General features: G+C 39.0%; 1 protein-coding gene across 1 annotated transcript in view; it reads left to right on the forward strand.

Moving 5' to 3' along the window:
* The window catches only part of LOC116637737 (zinc finger protein OZF-like), a 57,386-nt gene extending 43,252 nt beyond the window's left edge, over window positions 1-14,134 (forward strand). Inside the window, exons 3-5 of the mRNA XM_032413235.1 lie at window positions 6,090-6,216; window positions 6,761-7,008; window positions 13,250-14,134. Of these exons, the coding sequence (XP_032269126.1) occupies window positions 6,090-6,216; window positions 6,761-7,008; window positions 13,250-14,134 (1,260 nt within the window). The remainder of the gene's footprint in view (window positions 1-6,089; window positions 6,217-6,760; window positions 7,009-13,249) is intronic.
* The last annotated feature ends 342 nt before the right edge of the window (window positions 14,135-14,476 follow it).

Consider the following 14,476-nt stretch of genomic DNA (forward strand, 5'->3'; position numbering starts at 1 on the left):
GTTCCGAATTGAAGAAGGGGAAAAGGCAAGTGAGTGAATATGAGTAGATATCAGTCATTTTTATTGACAGATCTGTTGGGGAACACAGATTTGGTATGGGGGGCACAGGTTCCTAAAGCACCCAAAAACTAACAAAGTGTGTCAAAATAGCCCTGGGATGGCTGGAAGTAAAAGCTCTACTCTCTCATGGTTAGCAGCACCCTTAAAATATTAAGGTGATGTTGAGGAAGCTGAATGCCTCCTTCTAGGTAGCTCTTTGAAATCTGGAGGAAGAACCTATGGTGTGCAATCACCTGTCCTGAGGTCACCAAAGATTTAAGTCATTATTCCTGTTTTAGTAAGAAGTTGGTCAATGTATTTTTGCATAAATTACTGAATAATTTAGAACCATTAAATAGGTTTTGTTAGTTCTTTTAAAGATTGCTTATATTGCTATGGTTTTTGAAGTGCATTTAATCTCCATTTTCTGAGATAGTTTCTAATCTAGGTTTAAATAGGTCTGTTTTGACTTCTTTCTCATAATGTGTGTCCTTTTAGTCCCTGACATATCTCCATGTGATCATTTCAATTGTTATTTTATCTATAAGTTATACTTACACATGTCTTCTCCATGTCTTGTGATATTTGAGGAAGGTTTCCTGGGTTATAAGATTAAGGATCACACCTGGTTTCCCTGAAGGCTTAGTAGGCATTCTCCAATATCTTATTTTGTTGAGTGAAATTCATCCCATATTTTGCTTGAGTTTGTATAACGATCTTCAAATAATTCTTCACCTTTGAATTACAGACATTTTTTTGGGGGGGGTGGGGCTCTTGTTAATTTTTGTTTTACATACATTTTTCCAAACTCTTAATAGATTCTCATGAACTTAAAAATTCTGTTTCATATGTTTTATATCTTTATTAAATTAAATAATATAATTATTTCGTATCATTTCCTTTGTTACATATAGCAGCAATGTGGGTTTTATGGGTTTGGGGTTTGTTTTCCATAGCTTTCAATTTCTCTCTAATCCCCTCACAAGCTTTTACTTAATTTTTTTTGCTCATTTAAAAGCCTGATAGCCACAGATATGAGTAACTTTTAAGCAGTGTCTGTTTTCCTTCTTAATTTCCCAATGCAGTCTCTTCTCTTACATGGTTTCATTTTCCTATTGGAAGCTTTAGAACTCTGTGGTCATTTTTCTTTCTTCTCTTGTCTTAAAATCTCTTCCATTTGTCTTAAAATCTCATTTTCATTCTTATAATTCTGATTTGAAGTCTTTTTAATTAAGGCTTTTAGTAAATTGTAATCAATTCATTCCTAAAATTATTGGATAACTTAAGTGATGTTCTTTGGCTCAAAGGCAAAGGATTCCTTGAATAATGATCTCCAACTAGTTTTTCAATCTGACTTATTTTATACTTTAGCCTTTTGAAAAGCTACTGCATTTTTTTCCAAGTCATTATTATTCAGGTTAGTCCTCCTTAAATAACATCAATTCAAGGTAATATTTTGGAGATAAATACATGTCAGTGTTGTGCTATAGCAGAAAATGTCCCTGTCTCAAAATGATGGCTATTAAACACAGGATGTATGGAGAGTTTGTGGGACCTGGTTCGTATTTTCCATAACCTAAGCTCTGTGGGGGCTGCTTTTTAGGTACCAGTTAAAACCTACTCAGTGACCTTCTTTGATGCCTACTACTTGGAAACACAGACCTAGCACAGGTATGCCTAGGTACATTCTTGCTTTCTACTCCTTAAGAGTAGCATATGCACAAGGGTTCCCTGAATATCAAATGGGGATTTACATATTCCTTTATTCCTTTTTTTTTTAAAGATTTTATTTATTTATTTGAGAGAGAGAGAGAGAAAGAGAGAGAATGAGAGCATGAGCAGGGGCAGTGGCAGGGGCAGAGGGAGAAGCAGACTTCCCACTGAGCAGGGAGCCCGATGTGGGGCTCGATCCCAGGACTCCTGGATCATGACCTGAGCCGAAGGCAGATGCTTAACTGACTGAGCCACCCAGGTGCCCCAATATTCCTTTATTTCTATAAAAGAAACATTCTAAGAGCAAAAAGTTATGTTCCATTCCACTCTGAATTTTCCTTGAACTCAAAACCAAACATAATCCCAAGGTCAATTCCTAATTAGTGTTTCTACATTCTCCCTCCTTGGATACTCTCATGTGTTCTGGATAATTCAATCACTAAAGTGCATTTATAGAGTGTCTCTATACACACTCAATTTGGTGTGTATAGAGAATGGTGAATTGCCCTGGATATTGGATACATTTCTGCAGTTTGCAGATCCTTGCATTACTCTGGGACTTCTCTTTTATATCTGCTTGAATTTGATAACTGCATTTCCAGTTTGACTGTGAGGGACTGCAGGGAGAAAACATTTTCAGAGGACATATCTGGAGACATAGGAGGGGATTGATTGTGAATGTATGGGGAGGTTTCTCTTAAAAGACATTTAATTTAAATCAATAATGTAGTTCCCCCAAAAAAGGAGAGAAAGGAATTCAATTGTGTAGACATTGGACATATCCAGGGGTAGCAAAATTTTTAATTTAATAGGAGAAAAGGAATAACCAGTGGATATGAATGCAGACAGGTAGATATTGTAGTGATATATACTGAGTTGTCTTGTCCTATTATATAATTATATAATGCATCTGTGTTATGGGCTGAATTGTGTGCCTCTCCCTTCACCCAATTCATACATTGTAGTTTGTTACTCCGAATATATCAGCATATAAATTTATTTGGAGATAGGTTCTTTAAAGGGGTAATTTAAAAAGAGGTAAGAAAGGGTCCTAATCCAATATAACTGGAAAGTCGGGCACAGACACATGTAGAAGGGAGTCCATGTGAAGACAGGGGGAGAGGATAGCTGTCTACAAGCCAAGAAGACTGGCCTCAGAAGAAACCAACCCTGTATACATCTTAATCTCAGCCTTCTAGCCTCCAGAGTAATGAGAAAATAAATTTCTTTTGCTTATGCCACCCAGCCACTGGTACTGGAATGATAATAATTATTATTACTATTAGCACAGCATAATAAAATGCTAGGTATCACAGAAGGCCTCCTGGAGCAGTGATTATGTGCTTAGACTGGGATCAACATCTTAACCATGTGCTTTCTGCTGCAGTCATAGAAGGGGAGCTGTTACTTGAGTCTTGATGAGCAGATGCAATAGATAGCTCAAGAGACAAGAAAATATGGTGGTCTTGGTAAATGTGTGTTGGACTGAGAAAGTATAGATTAAATGGGGGCAATAAATATGAAGAGAGATTATGATGTTTGGGAAGTGGGGTCAATACTCTGGTCATTCCCATGTGGTAGAGAAGCTGGAGATGAGGAGATCTTTTGTAAAAATTCAAAGGAGAAAAAGATATTGTAATAACATGGTGCTTCTGATGATTCATGTTCTGTGGTACTGTTCCAGGTAAAGCCTAGGTGTGCTGTGTTACCTTAGAGGAATTTGCGCCTAGGAGACAGTTAAAATTAAAGAGAGCTATTCCATTTTCTAGCTGTGTAACTTTGTCACATTACTAAAGTTTTTGAAACCTCTGCTTGGGTCATTTGTTAAATTGGCCAACAGATTATAATTAGCATGGTCATTGTGGTGATTAAATTGGCAAATACATATAAATATGTAAGTACACAGACACATTTAGTACAAATTTAACTTTTCTTTTTCTCCTGGGCCTCAGGTACAAATGGGTGAGTTAATTATCCCTTTGTTCATGATGCATTTCCATTATTTGTCCATGAAATACATTAAATTATTACTGATGTTAGGGGTGAAGATGATTTATAAAAGGTCTTGAGTTGATTAACTCCATCATAAAGTAGATTCTTAGTTGCTTGATATTCAAGTCTATGGGGGACCCAAGAGCAGGAAGGGAGTTAGCCTTCAGAGGGCTGCCATGGATGCTTGAGAACTATTGCTAGTAAATAAGGCAAGAATAACGAAATCTGAGAAATTCCACAGCATTCATCTTCAGGAAAAAACCAAACCCTATATGTGGCATGAGTTGGGGATCACTATGCTTTGGAATCAGGGAGGGAATTAAATAATTTGGGATGCCATAGGCTAATTAATATACAAAATGCAATGCTTATTATGTTCTGATTTGTAAGATATCTGTATTTTGACCTTCTTTATTTTCAACCACATTTATAACCTTAAATTTGACCCTGGGATAGGAGCTACCTCTTGCACTCTATTCTTAGAGTGCACCACTTGTTTCAGTTTGTAGGGCTGGGGGTGTTCCTCAGGTGAAGTTTCAGGGCCTAATGACAGGTGAGACTGGAAATTGTGCACAGGACGGGAGTCTCATGGCTTCTTTCTCTATCCTCAGCTTTGCCCACTTAGTGCTTGGACTGTCTGAGCGAAAACCCAGAGAGAGATACCTGACAACTGAGTTACTGACAATGCAGTCACCAGTGAGTAGGGAAGCCTCTTTCTGCTGAAGTAGCACCCTAGTGCCAATCAGATGGGCAAGTTTTTCCTATTGGCATGTATATTCTAAGTGCAATCAGGTGGGGTTCAGGCATCTGTGTGCTAAGTTCTCCTGGACTCTGGAATAGTTACCATCTGTCAGGAACTCATTGATAATTAATCTCCTTCCTAACATGCAAATTTATGATAGCTTCCATTAAGCTTGTGTATTTACAGAAGAGATAAGAGAAGTTTTCTTTCCCTCATCCAGCCCATGACCTCATTGGCAAATAATTCAACTCATTAACCTTGTTTTTGGGATGCAATGGGCTTAGGATGGTGGTGATTGCAAGTGCTAGAGATGAGTGAGGGAAATATTATAGTCCAGTAGGGAAGTAGATGTTTCAGCATGTGAGTATAATTAATCTAGTGTTACAAGACCTGGTGTGAGCATTGCTCAGTGTTGAGAGGAACAGGAGAGAGGTTTAGAAGGAAGGAAGAATCATTTTATGTTTTTCTCAGTTTTAAACCCCATACAATTATTAGAATTTGCACTTTTGAAATTTTCTAAAAAATATAACTGAAATTATCACTATCATGCTTGTCCCCAGTCACATGTATTACCTCTTAGTAATTAACTTTTGGTTCATATTTGATAACTGGAAGGAATGTGTAGGGAGTAGTATTTTCTTAATTGCACTACACATAAAGGAAAAAGAGTATAGTAGGAAGAATAAAATTAGGTTCCCATGTAAATTTTTGAAAAACTGGATAGACTCAAACCAGTCATGAGGTCTCCTTTATCCTTTCGCATGGAGACAAAATAAAGATACAAGAGAAACAGTGATAACTGGTGCCTGAGGTTCCAGAGAATATTGAGAATGAGAGTCCTCATAACACGGGAATGGTCAGGCTAGGACTGTCCTTCAGTACAGCCATCTCAAAGGTTCCTGGCTTGTGCTGCTGAGCCATCTGACCTTATAGTTTGTTATGAACACCCGAGTCATGTAGCATTAAGAGAGACATCTATGAGTCTTTTCCAGTTCTGAGTAATGCTGGCAATTTTTTCAAGGTTTTCTGATATTTTAATGATAATGTTTTATATTTAATGCAGGTTTGCTAGACAGGAAACACTCCCTAGATCAAGGCCTTGGATCTTTTAACATTCACAACATATTATTAAACCAGTTCGTAGATGAGGAACCAGAAGTTCACCTAGGGAATAATTTAAACCAATGATTATGGTTTAAAGACAGTACACCATGGTTATTATTTGTCTCATGATGGATCTGTAGAGTTACTTGGAATTAATGGGGAAGAGAGTTTTAGTTATGAATTTTCAAGCAAATATTTTATAATCACCTGTCTGGAAGTTCTAATCACCAGGTTACTGAAACATGTCCAAGTTGTATTATGCCACACTTCGTGTGATATTGCTTTATAATAAAGTATTATGAAGTCAGAGTGTGTAGATCTCCGTAAATGTATCCAAAGGCAGATACTAGTTCAGCATTGACAATGACCTGACAGGAAGCCCCAAACGTATATTGATCTTTCTACAAACCCGGCTCCTCTGCCTCCATCCTCAGTGCTGTCATCTCAACCCTCCTACCTCTGGATGCTCTGTCTAAACGGAATCTCCATGATGTTTTAGGAATCAGGGATGTTTGAAGATGTAGCTATAGACTTCACCAAAGAAGAGTGGGCCCTGCTGGACATATCCCAGCAAAAGCTGTTCAGAGATGTGATGCTGGAGAATATCAGTCATCTGGTCTTTCTGGGTAAGTCTGCCAACATGTTTGTTTCCATTCATTCACTCATTGAATGTATAGAACAGCTCCCCCATATTCCACTCCAATCGCTGTCCTGATTCTTTTACAACCTTTATAACTACTTAAGAAGAAGATGTTTCTTCACATTATACTTTTCGTCAACACACTAGAATGTAAACCTGACCACAATTTCATGCCTTTCTTGCTACTCAGTCTCTAGCATTCAGAACAGAATTGGAAACTCAATGGTTATTTTAATTCATAAATAAATTGATTAAATATCTTAGAAGTAATGATTCTGTTTTCCTCACTATGTGGAGGCTTAAGATTAGAGTTGTGAAAATAACATAATTTTTATTATTCTTGAGGCTGTTATGTTTATTGGATGCTGTTTGAAAATAACTTTTAACCCACTGTGGAGACATTTAGTCTTTCCCATTTTGAAAAGACTGATGATTCTGCATTCTTTCTCTGAACTTGTGCATGAGCATCGGCATCTAGCAGTCCTCACCATTTTGGCCTCCAGCCTGGATTTCCTCCTGGTCTGCTGAAGGAACTTCAATTTATTCTCTGTTGAAGGTGCTGCTACATGGGCTGACCTTCAAAGCATCTTTTTATTCATCCTTGGTAAAGCCCACCCTGGACTTGGTGATAACAAAGGTTAATCTGCACAGAACTCAAGTCCATATACTCTTTTTCCTCCACAAACATGGAATAAGATTTGCAAAAGATCCTTCCAGTTGGAGCAAGGAAAAGAGCTGTGGAGTGAAGGAACAGGATTTCTCCAAGGCCAGAGTCCAGGTAAGTAGCAGAGACCTGTGCTTTAGTGTGAGGAGGTGCCTAGTCTGAGTGAGTATAACTTTAGAAATATCAACTGAAGATTTTGTCAAGTGAGTGATACTTTCTTTTTTTTATTATTATGTTATGTTAGTCACCATACAGTACATCATTAGTTTTTGATGTAGTGTTCCATGATTCATTGTTTGTTTATAACACCCAGTGCTCCATGCAATACGTGCGGCCCTCCTTAATACCCATCACTGGGCTAACCCATCCCTCCACCTCCCTCCCCTCTAAAACACTCAGTTTGTTTCCCAGAGTCCATAGTCTCTCATGGTTCATCTCCCCCTCCAATTTCCCCCCCTTCATTTTTCCCTTCCTTCTCCTAATGTCCTCCATGCTATTCCTTATGTTCCACAAATAAGTGAAACCATATGATAATTGTCCTTCTCTGTTTGACTTATTTCACTTAGCATAATCTCCTCCAGTCCCATCCATGTTGATGCAAAAGTTGGGTATTCATCCTTTCTGATGGCTGAGTAATATTCCATTGTATATATGGACCACATCTTCTTTATCCATTCGTCTGTTGAAGGGCATCTTGGCTCTTTCCACAGTTTGGCTATTGCGGACATTGCTGCTATGAACATTGGGGTGCATATGGCCCTTCTTTTCACTAAATCTGTGTCTTTGGGGTAAATACCCAAGAGTGTAATTGCTGGGTCATAGGGTAGCTCTATTTTTAATTTTCTGAGGCACCTCCACACTGTTTTCCAAAGTGGCTGTACCAACTTGCATTCCCACCAACAGTGTAAGAGGATTTCTCTCCCTCCACAACCTCTCCAACATTTGTTGTTTCGTGCCTTGTCAATTTTTGCCACTCTAACTGTTATAAGGTGGTATCTCAGTGTGGTTTTAATTTGAATTTCCCTAATGGCTAATGATGATGAACATTTTTTCATGTGTCTGTTAGCCATTTCTAGGTCTTCTTTGGAGAAGTGTCTGTTCATCTCTTCTGCCCATTTTTTGACTGGATTGTTTGTTTTTTGGGTGTTGAGTTTGAGAAGTTCTTTATAAATCTCGGATACCAGCCCTTTATCTGTGGTGTCATTGGCAAATATCTTCTCCCATTCTATGGGTTGCATCTTTGTTTTGTTGACTGTTTCCTTTGCTGTGCAGAAGCTTTTTATCTTGATGAAGTCCCAAAAGTTCATTTTTGCTTTTGTTTCACTAGCCTTTGGAGATGTATCTTGAAAGAAGTTGTGGTGGTCAATGTCAAAGAGGTTACTGCTTATGTTTTCCTCTAGGATTTTGATGGATTCCTGTCTCACATTGAGGTCTTTTATCCATTTTAAGTTTATCTTTGTGTATGGTGTTAGAGAATGGTCGAGTTTCATTCTTCTGCATGTGGCTGTCCAGTTTTCCCAGCACCATTTATTGAAGAGACTGTCTTTTTTCCATTGCATGTTTTTTCCTGCTTTGTCAATGATTATTTGACCATAGAGTTGAGGGTCCATATCTGGGCTCTCTATTCTGTTCCATTGGTCTATATGTCTGTTTTTGTGCCAGTACCATGCTGTCTTGGTGATCACTGCTTTGTAATACAGCTTGAAATCGGGCAACATGATGTCCCCAGCTTTGTTTTTCTTTTTCAACATTTCCTTGGCGATTCAGGGTCTTTTCTGATTCCATACAAATTTTAGGATTGTTTGTTCCAACACTTTGAAAAATGTCATTGGAATTTTGATCGGGATGGCATTGAAGGTATAGAATGCTCTGGGTTGCATAGACATTTTAACAATGTTTATTCTTCCGATCCATGAGCATGGAATGTTTTTCCATCTTTTTGTGTCTTCTTCAATTTCTTTCATGAGTGTTCTGTAGTTCCTGGAGTATAGATCCTTTACCACTTTGGTTAGGTTTATTCTCAGGTATCTTATGGTTTTTGGTGCTATTGTAAATGTAATCGTTTCTCTAATTTCTCTTTCTACAGTTGCATTGTTAGTGTATAAGAAAGCAACTGATTTTTATGTGCATTGATTTTGTATCTTTCCACATTACTGAATCGCTGTAGGAGTTCTAGTAATTTGGGGGTGGATCTTTTGGGTTTTCCACATAAATTATCATGTCATCTGCAAAAAGGGTGTTTGACTTCTTCTTTGCCAATTTGAATACCTTTTATTTCTTTTTGCTGTCTGATTGTTGTTGCTAGGACTTCTAGAACTATGTTGAACAATAGTGGCGAGAGTGGGCATCATTGACATGTTCCTGATCTTAAGGGAAAGGCGCTCAGCTTTTCCCCATTGAGGATGATATTCGCTGTGGGTTTTTCATAGATGGATTTTATGAACTTGAGGAATGTTCCCTCTGTCCCTGTACTGAAGAGTTTTAATCAGGAAAGGATGCTGTATTTTGTCAAATGCTTTTTCTGCATCAATTGAGAGGACCATATGGTTCTTCTCCCTCCTCTTATTAATGTGTTCTATCACATTGATTGATTTGCAAATGTTGAACCACCCTTGCATCCTGGGGATAAATCCCACTTGGTTGTGGTGGATGATCTTTTTAATGTATTGTCGGATCCTATTAGCTAGGATTTGGTTGAGGATTTTGGAATCCATATTCTTCAGGGATATCAGTCTGAAATTCTCCTTTTTGATGGGGTCTTTGCCTGGTTTGGGGATTAAGTTAATGCTGGCTTCATAGAATGAGTCCAGAAGCTTTCCTTCTGTTTCTATTTTTTGAAACAGCTTCAGGAAAATAGGTATTATTTCTTCTTTGAATGTTTGGTAGAATTCCCCAGGGAATCGATCAAGCCTTGGACTCTTATTTTTTGGGAGGTTTTTGATCCCTGCTTCAATCTCATTACTGGTTATTGGCCTATTCAGTTTGTCAATTTCTTCCTGTTTCAGTCTTGGCAGTTCATAGGTTTCCAGGAAGGCATCCACTTCATCCAGGTTGCTCAGCTTCTTGGCATATAGTTGTTGATAATAATTTCTAATAATTGTTTCTATTTCCTTGGTGTTAGTCATGATCTCTCCCCTTTCATTCATAATTTTATTAATTTGGGTCCTTTCTCTTTTCTTTTGGATAAGTCTGGCCAGTGGTTTATCGATCTTATTAATTCTTTCAAAGAACCACCTTCTAGTTTCGTTGATCTGATCTACTGTGTTTCTGGTTTCTAATTCACTGATCTCTGCTCTAATCTTAATTATTTCTCTTCTAATGCATGGCTTAGGCATTGTTTGTTGCTTTTTCTCTAGTTCTTTAAGGTGTAGAGTTAGTTGGTGAATTCGGGATTTTTCTATTTTTATGAGTGAGGCTTGGATGGCTATGTATTTCCCCCTTAGGACTGTCTTTGCAGTAAGCCATAGGTTTTGGAACAATGTGTTTCCATTCTCATTTGTTTCCATGAATTGTTTAAGTTCTTTGATTTCCTGGTTGACCCAAACATTCTTGAGCAGAGTGGTCTTTAGCTTCCAAGTATTTGAATGTCTTCCAAATTTTTTCTTGTGATTGAGTTCCAGTTTTAAAGCATTATGGTCTGAGAATATGCAGGGAATAATCTCAATTTTTTGGTATCAGTTGAGACCTGATTTGTGACCCAGTATGTAGTCTATTCTGGAGAAAGTTCCATGTGCGTTCGAGAAGAATGAGTATTCTGTTGTTTTAGGGTGGAATGTTCTGTATATATCTATGAGGTCCATTGGGTCCAGTGTGTCATTCAAAGCTCTTGTTTCTTTGTTGATTTTCTGCTTAGATGATCTGTCTATTGCTGAGAGTGGAGTACTGAGGTCTCCTACAATTAACGTATTGTTATCAACATGACTCTTTATTTTGGTTAACAGTTGGCTGCTCCCATGTTGGGGGTGTAGATATTTATAATTGTTAGATCTTCTTGTTGGATAGACCCTTTAAGAATGATATAGTGTCCTTCTGTTTCTCTAACTACAGTCATTAGTTTAAAATCTAATTTGTCTGATATAAGAATTGCTACCCCAGCTTTCTTTTGAGGTCCGTTGGCATGGAAGATGGATCTCCATCCCTTCACTTTCAGTCTGGATGTACCTTTTGGTTCAAGATGAGTCTCTTGTAGGAAGCATATGGATGGGTTCTGTCTTTTTATCCAATCTGAAACCCTGTGCCATTTTATGGGAACATTTAGGCCATTCACGTTGAGAGTGATTATTGAAAGATATGAATTAATTGTCATCATGTTGCCTGTGAAGACCTTGTTTTTATAGATTGTCCCTGTAAATTTCTGTTGTATATCACTCTTGGGGTCTTTCTCCTTTTATAGAACCCCCATTAATATTTCTTGCAGAGCCGGCTTAGTGGTCACATATTCTTTCAGTTTCTGCCGGTCGTGGAAGCTCTGCATCTCTCCATCCATTCTAAATGACTGCCTTGCTGGATAAAGTATTCTTGGCTGCATGTTCTTTTCGTTTAGTACGCTCAATATGTCTTGCCAGCCCTTTCTGGCTTGCCAGGTCTCTGACGTTATTCTGATGTTCCTCCCTCTGTATGTAAGGAATCTCTTCCCTCAAACTGCCATTAAGATGGTTTCCTTAGTTCTAAGATTTGTGAGTTTTACTATTACATGCCGGGGTATTGGCCTCTTTTCCTTGATCTTGGGAGGGGTCCTCTCTGCCTCTAGGACACAAATGTTTGTTTCATTCCCCAGATTAGGAAGTTCTCAGCTACGATTTGCTCAAGTATATCTTCTAGTCCTCTCTCTCTCCACCCCCTCAGGGATTCCAATAATTCTGACATTGGAACGTTTCATGGTGTCACTTATTTCTCTGATTCTATTTTCATGGATTCTGAGTTGTTTTTCCCTGGCTTCTTCTTTACCCTTTTTATCTATTAATTGGTCTTTTAGGTCACTAATTCGTTCTTTGGCCTCCTTACCCTGGCTGTTAGATTATCTAGATTAGATTGGATCTCATTGATAGCATTTTTAAATTCTGCCAATTCAGCTTTCATTTCTGCCCTTAGAGACTCTATGTTGCCATTAATTGATTTCTTCATTGTAGCTATTTTCTTCACAATTGCTAGCCTGAATTCCATCTCCAACATCTTGGTTATATCTGAATCCATTTGTAAATTTGTGGCATAAGTCATAGTCTCTGAGTCTTTCCTATTTTGGGGGTTCCTCCTCCTAGTAATTTTGTTGAGGAGTGGTTGAGGGAATATATAGATTCCCAATTATTGACCACAACCCAAGCAAGATGCACCTGTTTTCTAGGGACCTTAGGGTTGCTGGCCTCTTGTTTTCCCAGCCTGTCTTCTGGGGGGGGGGGGGGGGCTGCTGTGCTGTTACTCAGGCAACCCTGTTTAGGCAGAGTTGTCCTGCCCCCTGTGGTGGGGGATGGGCTCAGGGAAAACCGGTTTTGGGAGGCTTTTGTTCTCTGGTGGCTTTCCCCATCTCTTCCAAGAGTCAGAGCAGAAGAGACCATTCCAATCCTCTACCCCAGAGCAGAGAGATCGCAGTCTGTTCTTCAGTGAGCTCTCCAGGACACATTATCTCTGTTTCTGTCTGTGCTGCTATAAACTGCAGCGTCCTGGGTTGTACGCCCCTCAGCAGCACTCCCAGTCCTCGCCTCCGGGTTGGGGCTCATCTCTGCCCTTTGTACTTCTAAACCCGCCAGCCGCCCCCAGTTCACATGCGTAGCCCCACCACTCTGGGTTTCCATCTGGGGGGGCTGCCCTAAAGTCCTTTCCCCATTGCTACCTGTCAGGAAGTCTGTGCCCGGTCCCCAGTGTGGGAGGCTATCACTCACCGGTGGTGTAGGATCCCCATGGCTGGCTCCCTCCCCCTTCTGTTTATCCTCCAATATCTGCCCGCGGAATCACGGCTCCTTGCTTCATACCTTGAAACCAACCACCTGCAGTATTCTGTTTATAGAGATCCAGCTCTATATTCTTACATCTCAGGCTGATTTCCTGGATGTTCAGAACGGTCTGGAAGATATCCAGCTTAATTCTGGGGACCAGTTGGAATAGGGTCCCCTATTCCTCTGCCATCTTTTCCCCACCATTACCTAGTCTTTGAAACATACTGAAGTTTTCAGAATTAATCTGATAACTCTGAGGTTGGAATACTACAAAAGAGAAAATACTGATGCCTTCGGAGAGTAACAAGATGTGTATGCAACTGGAGAATATTACTAACTACTACTCTAGAATTTATATGTAGAGAAATAAATGTATGGAAGTATGTGGGCAAACCATTAACAACCTTTCATCTTCTTCCCCAAAGCATAAATCTCGTGCTCCAGAAGATCCTATTGAAAGTACTGACTTGGGTGATGAGTTTACTCATATATCTGCATTGACTCAATTTTTGTTAATTCACCTGAGGAAGAAACATTATTTCAGCAAACAGTGTAGAAAATCACTTAGTGAACAATCATTCCTTACTCAGTATAACCAAATTCACACTAGAGGTAAATTACATAAATGCCATCTATGTGGAAAAGACTTGAGTAATTCCTTTAGTCTTAGAAGACACAAGATGACTCACAATGGAAAGAAGCCATTTGAATGCCATCTTTGTGGGAAAGGCTTTCTGCAAAGCTTTGCCCTTAGAAACCACAATCAAACACACAGTGGAGATAAACCATATAAATGCCATCTGTGTGGGAAAGTCTTCAGTCAGAATTCTTACCTTAGACAACATGAGAAAATTCACATAAGAAAGAAACTATATGAATGCCATCTATGTAAGAAGGCTTTCATTCACAGTTCCTACCTTAGAAAACATGAGAGAATTCATTCTGGAGAGAAATGTTATGAATGTCATCAATGTAAGAAAACTTTTAGTCAGAGCTCTGGCCTTAGCCAACACAAGAGAACTCACACTAGAGAGAAGCCACATGTGTCTCTTCTATGTGGGAAAACGTTTAGTCGATGTGCTGAACTTAGACCACATAACAGAACACACGCAGGAGAGAAACCATATGCATGTCACCAGTGTGGGAAAGCCTTCAGTCAATATTTCAATCTTAGACACCATGAAAGAACGCACACCAGAGAGCAACCATATGAATGTCAGCTATGTGGGAAATTCTTCAGTCAGTATTCTTCCCTTAGACAACATGAGGGAATCCAACATTGGAGAGAAAATCATGAGGGTCTTCAGTAAGTATTCTGACCTGAGATGACACGGTATTACAGATGCAATGAATGTGGAAGAAATATCAGTCAGAGCTTTAACATTTGAAGTCACCAAAGGATGCACATATTGAAGAAACAGACTGTAATCAATATAGAGGACGCTTCAGTTCTCATACTTCTCAGGCAAGATATACATTTGTGTATGGAAGTGAATTCATACATATGCCCTGTGTGGCAAAGCCTTCAGTCATGGTCTGACCTCAGATGACATGGCAGAGTTCATATCATAAATATAACAATACGGATGTTTTCAGCAACAGCTCTCAACTTTAAAAACACTATAGCACTCGTGCAGAAGATAACCCCTGGT

This window comes from Phoca vitulina, unplaced genomic scaffold, assembly GCF_004348235.1.
Source record: "Phoca vitulina isolate PV1807 unplaced genomic scaffold, GSC_HSeal_1.0 scaffold15, whole genome shotgun sequence".
NCBI lineage: Eukaryota > Metazoa > Chordata > Mammalia > Carnivora > Phocidae > Phoca > Phoca vitulina.